Source organism: Palaemon carinicauda, chromosome 27 (genome assembly GCF_036898095.1).
Source record: "Palaemon carinicauda isolate YSFRI2023 chromosome 27, ASM3689809v2, whole genome shotgun sequence".
NCBI lineage: Eukaryota > Metazoa > Arthropoda > Malacostraca > Decapoda > Palaemonidae > Palaemon > Palaemon carinicauda.
Window position 1 is genome coordinate 14339678 of NC_090751.1, and position 10000 is coordinate 14349677.

Consider the following 10000-nt stretch of genomic DNA (forward strand, 5'->3'; position numbering starts at 1 on the left):
ATCTCCTACTGGAATTATTATTTTTAGCTAAGCTACAACTCTAGTTGGAACAGCAGTATGTTATAAGCTCAAGGGCTCCAATATGAAAAAAATAGCCCACTGTGGAAATAATATGATAAGGAAACAATCTACATGCGAAGCAACGAAAAATTAACATAAAATATCCTAAAATCAGCAATGACGTTAAAATAGAGCCGTCATATATAACCTGTGAAGAGAGATTTATGTAAAGCTACTCAACATGAAAACTTTCACCGCAAGTTTGAACTTTTGAAGTTCCAACGATTCAACTGCCAGATTAGGAAGATCATTCCGCAATCTGGTCACAGCTGGAATAAAACTTCTGGAATACAATGTTGTATTGAGCCTTATATAATTGAGAAGGTATGACTGTTAGAGTTAAGTACATATCTAGTGCTACATACAGGATGGTACACTATGAGAAGATCTGATTGCAAAGGAAGGCCAGAATCATGAACTAACTGAACGACAGTGCCAGAGATAGTATGAAGATCAGGAATAAGAAATCTAATAGACAGCAAGTTTTTGTCAAATAAGTTAAGATGAGATTCAACAGCTGAACACCAAACATATATACAAGGTACAGGAATTTAAGAAGAGACTGACCAAATGTATATCTCAAATTAAATTTGCTATCAAGAATAACACCTAAATTTTTAAGTCACACAGTTAAAAGAAAAAGAAAAAAAATCATCAATGAAGAGTTCTAAATGGTAAGGAATCATACTTTGAGTTTTGTTAGGGTAAAACTTCATGCCCCATAATTTTTTCCATGCACTAATTATAGCCAGATCTCAATTAAGGGATACAACAACCCTAGACCTACATTCAGGAGATGGAATTGATGCAAAGAAAGTAGCATCATCTGCATATGCAACTAGCTTGTTTTCTAGGCCAAACCTCATGTGTGTATATAGTACGATGAGTAATGGGCCAAGAACACTACCCTGAGGAACACCAGATATTACATTCATTTACTCACTATGGTGCCCATCAACAAAAAGTTTTTGCAGTCTATTATTTGAAAATTCAAGGATGATGCTAAGAAAAGACCCACTCACCCCCCAACAATTTGATTTTGAAAACGAGGGCCACATGATTAACATGGTTAAAGACAGTACAAGGCAAACTTCCTGACCACAACCAACGGATTTCTGTGCAGCATTTAAGATTGCAAGAGGGACATCACATGCTCCAATGACTTTGTAAAAACTAAATTGCAAATTAGGGAACAGAAGGACACCTTCAGCTAAACTATTAAGACATTTTGTCAAAATACGTTCAAAAGCCTTGGATAATATGGGAGTTATGGAAATTTGGTGATAATCAGTTGGATTTGAGCTACCGCATACACATTTACATAATGGAGTAACATTGCCAATGCTAACTTGCGGAAAATAACAGATAACTTAAGAACTAAGAAATCTGCAGTCTTAATAAAAAAAACTAAGAAATCTGCAGTCTTAATAAAAAAAAAAAAAAGGAAAAATACTATTTGGATCTACACCTCCATAAGCATCGAGGTCCATCAACAGAGCTTTAATCTCACGAGATCGAAAAGCTAAACTACTGTAGTTAGTTTAGCCTTACGAAAGCAGGAATGAGGAAGATCAAGTTTCTCATTACTCTGCTTACTGTCAAACTCATCTACCAAAAGGGTTGCCTTTTACTTTGGACAATGAGTGACAAGAGCCATCTGTTTGAAGCAAAGGAGGAATTGAAACACGTATACACCAAAAAGAGCAGATTAAAGGGTAGCCCACCACTTATGTTCCTAGGGTTGTACCAGAAAGTGTTTCTTTTATATAACATATAAAACATATATAACATAAAATATTTACATCTACCCTATATAGTAAAGAGCAAGTGTCTGGTCATGTATGTATATATATATATATATATATATATATATATATATATATATATATATATATATATATATATATATATATATATATATATGTATGTGTATATTAAAAGAAAATTTACCGTAATTAATAAAAGGAACCTATTTAAGAACCAACCTTCAATAAAACCAACCTGTTTGAGCTAAGGTTTCAAAGACGCACAGTTTCTATTCACTATTACATATTAACAAAAATAGAAAATATACATAGCGACTTTGAACTTTCCAAATTGGTGGCTCCTTGGAATTGTAGAAGTTGGTTCCTTCTTATTCTTTAAATCACTTAATTTTTTAGAGAAAGCACTGTTTATCTGGCGGAGGTTTTAGTACTACTACTCTGAAGGCAAAATACACTCCCCATTTTAACTTTTCCGCCCTACCGCACACTATTGAACTAGTTTTTCGGAAGAGCTAAACGGTAACAATGGTTTATTTACGACCGTACAACTCTACTAGTATTTTAATTCGCGGCATCTCTCAAATAATTATACTAATTATTTATGCTTTTATTTATAATATTCGATCTATTTATTTATTAATTATTTATTTAATTTAAAAAGAACGAAATATATTTCACAATACTTAATTTGATTAGTATTTCGCCTCTTATTATTTACTAAAGTTAGACATTTCCATGCCAACCCTGAAATTACTTTTATTTTACAACAATATAAATGTATATATAAATAAATACATGTATACATATGTATATATATACATATCTGTATATATATGTATACATATATATATGTATATGTATACATATATATATGTATATGTATGCATATATATGTCTATGTATGCATATATATGTATATGTATGCATATATATATATGTATATGTGTATATATGTATATGTATATATATATATGCATATGTATATATATATATATGCATATGTATGTGTATATATATAAATGCATATGTATGTGTATATATAAATGCATATTTATGTATATATATATATATATATATATATATATATATTATATATATATATATATATATATATATATATATATATATATATATATATATATGTGTGTATATATATGTATATGTATATATATGCATATGTATGTGTATATATAAATGCATATGTATGTGTATATATAAATGCATATGTATGTGTATATATAAATGCATATGTATGTGTGTGTGTATATATATATATATATATATATATATATATATATATATATATATGTATATATATATATATATATATATATATATATATATATATATATATATATATATATATATATATGGATCCTGTGAGTACCAAAGGATTAATCTCTGAAACTCCAATCTTTCACAAAATATATATGGCAGGTTGGCCTTTTGAGATACGACCTCTAGACTTTTAGAGAGTTGGGTATTTTGCCATAGCTACGTCCTTCCACTGTCTTAGGTTCAATTTTTCTTGCTTGATGGTACATTCGGGCACAGTATTCTATTTTATTTTTTTTCTACGTTTTTATAGTTTATAAATAAAAAAAATATTTTATTATTGTTAACGTTCTTAAAATATCATATTTTTTTCTACGTTTTTATAGTTTATAAATAAAAAAAAATTAATTCAATATTGTTAACGTTCTTAAAATATCTTGATTGATCATTACTTCTCTTGTAGTCTATTTCCTAATCTCGTTCCCTTACTAGGCTATTTTCCCTGTTGGAGTTCTTGGGCTTGGGGCATCCTGCTTTTCCAACTAGGTCTGTATGTTAGCAAGTAATAATAACAATAATAACTTGAACAGCCATGTGGTAATTAGGAAAGGGGGAGGGGTGGGGTTGAATCTGTGTATGCGTGTTCCTATTTCTCTAAGCAGACTAAAAAAAAAACTTTATTTGTGACCAATTCGAACTTCTAAATCTTCGATTAAAGATAGGTTAGGGTTACCATAAACTATCTCTATCCTGGACTCCAGTCACCTTATGAAATTCAACCCTGCAAGCTTTCTTTTATACAGTGCAAGGTCACTTTAAACAATTTCATCCATGGTTAAGTTTCCTTTCAAAAGGAAAAACAACATTTGTGGACACTATAGAAGAGCAGAGGAGAACTGATTCTATACATGTCATGGCTAAAACTATAGTGGCCCTAAACTCTGGCTGTTCCAGTTTTTCCTTGTCATTACAAGAGGCGGTTTTGTCGGGTAACCGTCTCTATAGATCTGATATTCCGTATGCATACCTACCGCAATTCTTATTTGTGTTGGTCGTTGGTTTGAAAAAGGAAAATTCAAACAATGCATTCCTTATGAAGCCGCGAAGTTGCATGCATACCATGACAAGAAATTATCGATGGAAAACAATTCACTATATATATATATATATAATATATATATATATATATATATATATATATATATATATATATATGTATATATATATATATATATATATATATATATATATATATATATATACACACACACACATATACACACACATATATATATACACACACATATATATACACACACACATATATATATATACATATATATATGCGTAAAAATCACAGGAAAACGTGATGCTCAGATGCAGAAGAACCACAGGGAAAATGAAAATACAGAATATACACTTGAGTCCTGACTAGTTTCGTGATACTTCCTCAGAGGACTCTGAGGAAGTATCACGAAACTAGTCAGGACTCAAGTGTATATTCTGTATTTTCATTTTCCCTGTGGTTCTTCTGCATACATATATATATGTATATATGTGTGTATGTTATATATATATAACATATATATATATGTATATATGTGTGTATGTTATATATATAACATATATATATATGTATATATGTGTGTATGTTATATATATAACATATATATACATTTATATATACATACATATATATGTATATATATAAATATAAATATAAGTATATATATATTATATATATATATATTTATATACATATATATACAAATATATACATACATATATATATATATATATATATATATATATATATATATATATATTTATGTATGTATATATATAAGCGTAAAAATCACAGGGAAACGTGATGCTCAGATGCAGAACAACCACAGAGAAAATTAGAATATGAAATATAAGATGAAGTCCTGACTAGTTCCGTGATACTTCTTCAGGGGACTGATTTATTGAGAGGTTTCTTTACTTTTTATAGGGAAGGTAAACATACGAACATACATATAGTGTCTTAGAGAACAATGACACTCCATACCAGCTACCTGGGCAGTCATCAGGTGTTTACTGGGCGGAGATCAAACATCTAACATTAGAGACCTGCCAAAAAGGGTTATTTCTGGTGACCGGTAAATTCTTGTTTTGACTTTAAATACACTTTATTTATATGAATAACGGTAGCCTTATCTATATAAATACATAAGCAAAACTATATGTATATGTAAAACACATCTGTATATAAATATATAAAAAAGACATACATATGTATACACAGACAGGCATTCATACACACACACATGCATAATATATGTATAGACATATACACACGTGTACACATACGGGTATACATATACAGACATACATAGACTTACATATACATGTTTTTACACATGATTAACATGTGTATATATATATATATATATATATATATATATATATATATATATATATATATATATATATATATATATATATATATAACATTATTACCATAAACATATAATTACGTATATATCAATACTTATATCTACCATAACCCTATATAGTACCAATATACTTTATGCATACTATATAAAATAATTGTACCCTTCAGTGAATGGTAGCTTAGGTCTAAATACTAATTTCACAGTGACGTTAATTATTCACAATACATTTAGTTCTACATTAAGTGTTTAAAGTTTTTTTTTTTTATATAGGTTAAAAATCTCTTTACATTTAAATACGTCGAGTTTATACATTCTATGTCCAATATTCAAGTTGTTTTCAAAGGTTTCTTTTATGAAACTGGACTCTGATGTTTCTTTCCAATAAATTATTTGAATGAACCAATTTCTTTGCACCTGGCCAATTAATAGTGTGATTTTCATCTCTAACGTGGGCAAGGAGTGCATTATTATCTTGAGCATATCTGACACTTTTTTTATGTTGTTCAATTCTCTTTTCTAGGGCTTTACCAGTTTGACCAATATAGAATTTTTCACAAGCATTGCATGGAATACGATATACACATCCCCTGGTAATGTCAGGAGAATTCTTTATTAAGGCTGTTTTTATTGTATTGTTACTCTTAAATGTTACATTTACATTGAATTTTTTCAACAGTTGGGGAATTTTTTTAAAAGAATTACTATAAGGTAGTAAAAGTAAATTGTGTGTTGTAGTTTTTCCTGTTATCATTACCGAAAAAAAAGTCTTTTTTTTTTTTGCTGTTCTTAGTGCATCATCTAACAATTTCAGGGTACTTCAGTTTTTACCTATTGCTCTAGTGTCATTTATTTCATCATCAATGTATTCAGGGCTGCAGACTCGAAATGCTCTTAAAAACATAGGAGTAAATACAGATTTCTTAATTTTGTTGCCTTGATTTGAGTAGTAATGGACATATGCTTTCTGTATACACTAAACTTGAGTCTATTGTTACATCTGTGTATGCGACAGTAAATAGAAGGAAGGGTACAATTATTCTCCAGCTCCATAGTGAAATTTATTGATGGTACCAAGCTATTCAATCTAAGAAAAAAGCTATCCAAATTTTCATTTCCTGGCCAAACACATTATGTCGTCAATATAGCGAAACCATTTTACATTATAGGCATGATGTTATTTAAGATTCTACTTTCAAAAACTTTCATATATAAATAACTCAATACTGGGGATAAAGGGTGTATACAGAAAGCCAACGAATATCTCGACATATGTCCATTACTACTCAAATCAAGGCAACAAAATTAAGAAATCTGTATTTACTTTATGTTTTTAAGAGCATTTCGAGTCTGCTGCCCTGAATACATTGATGATGAAATAAATGACATTAGAGCAATAGGTAAAAAACTAAAGTACCCTGAAATGTGTTAGATGATGCACTAAGAACAGCAGAAAAGACTTTTTTTGGTAATGATAACAGGAAAAACTACAACACACATAAGTTACTTGTACTGCCTTATAGTAATTCTTTTAAAGAAATTCCCCAACTGTTGAAAAATTTCAATGTAAATGTAGCATTTAAGAGTAACAATACAATAACACAGCCTTAATAAAAAATTCTCCTGACATTACCAAGGGATGTGTATATCGTATTCCATGCAATGCTTGTGAAAAATTATATATTGGTCAAACTAGTAAAGCCCTAGAAAAGAGAATTGAACAACATAAGAAAAGTGTCAGATACGTTCAAGATAATAATACACTCTTTGCCTACGTTAGAGATAAAAATCACACAATTAATTGGTCAGGTGCAAAGAAATTGGTTCATTCAAATAATTTATTGGAAAGAAACATCATAGTCCAGTTTCATAAAAGAAACCTTTGAAAACAACTTGAATATTGGACATGGAATGTATAAACTCTACGTCTTTATATGTAAAGAGATTTGTAACCTATATAAAAAAACGTTTAAACACTTAATGTAGAACTGAATGTATTGTGAATAATTAACGTCACTTTGAAATTAATATTTAGACCTAAGCTACCATTCACTTAAGGGTACAATTATTTTATATAGTATGCATAAGTACATTGGCACTATATAGGGTTTTGCTAGATATAAGTATTGATATATACGTAATTATTTTTATGGTAATAATGTTATATATACATATACATATATATATATATATATATATATATATATATATATATATATATATATATATATATATATATATACATGTTAATCATTTGTAAAAACATGTATATGTAAGTCTATGTATGTGTCTGTATATGTATACCAGTATGTGTACACGTGTGTATATGTCTATACATATATTATGCATGTGTGTTTATGAATGCCTGTCTGTGTATACATATGTCTTTTTAATATATTTATATATAGATGTGCTTAAATATACATATAGTTTTGCTTATGTATTTATATAGATAAGGCTACCGTTATTCACATAAATAAAGTGTATTGAAAGTGAAAACAAGAATTTACCGGTCACCAGAAATAACCCTTTTTGGCAGGTCTCTAATATTAGATGTTTGATCTCCGCCCAGCAAACACCTGATGACTGCCCAGGTAGCTGGTTTGGGAGTGTCATTGTTCTCTAAGCCTCTATATATATGCTCGTATGTTTACTTTCCCTATAAAATGTAAAGAAACCTCTCAATAAATCAGTCCCCTGAAGAAGTATCATGGAACTAGTCAGGACTTAATCTTATATTTCGTATTTTCATTTTCCCTGTGGTTCTTCTGCACATTATACATACATACATACATACATACATACAATATATATATATATATATATATATATATATATATATATATATATATATATATATATATATATATATATATATATATATATACACATACATTATATATACACATATACATATATATACATATATGTATATATATATATATATATATATATATATATATATATATATATATGTATATATTTATATATATACACATATGTATATATATATATATATATATATATATATATATATATATATATATATATATATCACATAGTTGTATGCACATCATGACAAGAAATGATTGATAGAGTAATCTATTCAAATAGCTTTTTCTCTATATATTACAGATATCGACATTCCAATAAATTGAATAATCACAAAATCCTTACCATATCCATTGAAAAGTCCATGCGTCAAGAAAAGAGGAGCTCTTTCAGCTGTGGTCTTGAGGCTCAAGGTCTCCTTAACAATTTTGGCATCCGCCAGGATAATCGCCGTAACGCCTCCCATTTTCAAGCTGCAAATTTTCCCATACTGATCAACTATTTTGGAGAAAGAAAGATAAGGTGCCTCTGCATCGAGCCATGGTAGGTAACCAACCTGGAAATAAAGAAAATTCAGGGTAGGGGGAACATAGAACTGAAGAGTATATAATAAAAGAAATTATGTATTTTGTTCAAGAAATGTAACTCCCAAGTTGTAGGTTGGCAAAGGCTCCAGCCTCCTACAGAGGGACAACCAATTGATGCTCAATAATCATAGCAAACTTCAAGGACTGGCAAGACAGTTTGATATTGGATTCTTCTCTAGTCAAGTCTTTTTTCTATCCCTACTCATACATGGAATAGTTTGGGTACACCATACCCAATCTCCTTTATCCTCACAGACCTGACAGCACTAGGCATCCTACACCTTATACTCTCACTTTAGTTAGTAGCTACTGTAACTGAACAGCGACTATTTGTACACATAGTATGGGTAGAAGAGTGACTATAGCCATGGTAATTAGTTCCTTGGGGAAAAAGTACAGTCCAAAATCAGACCAATGTTCTCTGGTTTCAAATATACTAGATATATGACTTTGAGCTATATAACTCTGAGCTGGGGATCAGCTAGGCCATTCAGCCCTCAGGGTTGAATATGAAAAAACCTTCCAGTTGCACTATGCAGTAAAAGTTGAAAGAGGTTGGACAAGAAGATGGAAGAGAGAAGTGGGAATGGGGGTAAAGGGAAAGCATAAAAGTAAGTTCAGCTAGAGACCAAAGGGAAACTACACGAACCCTGCAGCATACCACATGGTAACAGGACTACTCCCCAACGGATCTAGTCTTGAATAGCAAGATAGTCTCTATACCAAGGTCTGGGATTTAAGTACTCTTTCTGTCAGGGTAAACTCGAACATACATTTCAGGTGAATTTTCTTCTCTTGTTATTTTTCAACGGGTAGGTTGGGCAGGCTTAATAAAAAAGCTAAGGAGGCCTGACAGTTTATCATAGGGCTGCTTTTCCTTCACCTTCATCTTTGATTTGCATTTTAAAACCATGACTAGTGCCTTTCTCACCATATAGTCATGTGCAAATTGTTATTGCCTTGCTAATTATATTTTTGGTTCATTCAAGACATACCTGTTTCTTTTCCCATACTCAGGTATTTCCAAAAGACTTAAATCATTTCA

At 29.9% G+C, this 10000-nt stretch overlaps 1 protein-coding gene across 3 annotated transcripts in view; it reads right to left on the bottom strand.

Moving 5' to 3' along the window:
• Window positions 1-10000, bottom strand: part of phtm (phantom) — a 239667-nt gene that overhangs the window by 215627 nt on the left and 14040 nt on the right. For all 3 annotated transcript variants that reach the window (XM_068350761.1, XM_068350762.1, XM_068350763.1), the window contains exon 3: window positions 8714-8924. In XM_068350761.1, the coding sequence (XP_068206862.1) occupies window positions 8714-8924 (211 nt within the window). The remainder of the gene's footprint in view (window positions 1-8713; window positions 8925-10000) is intronic.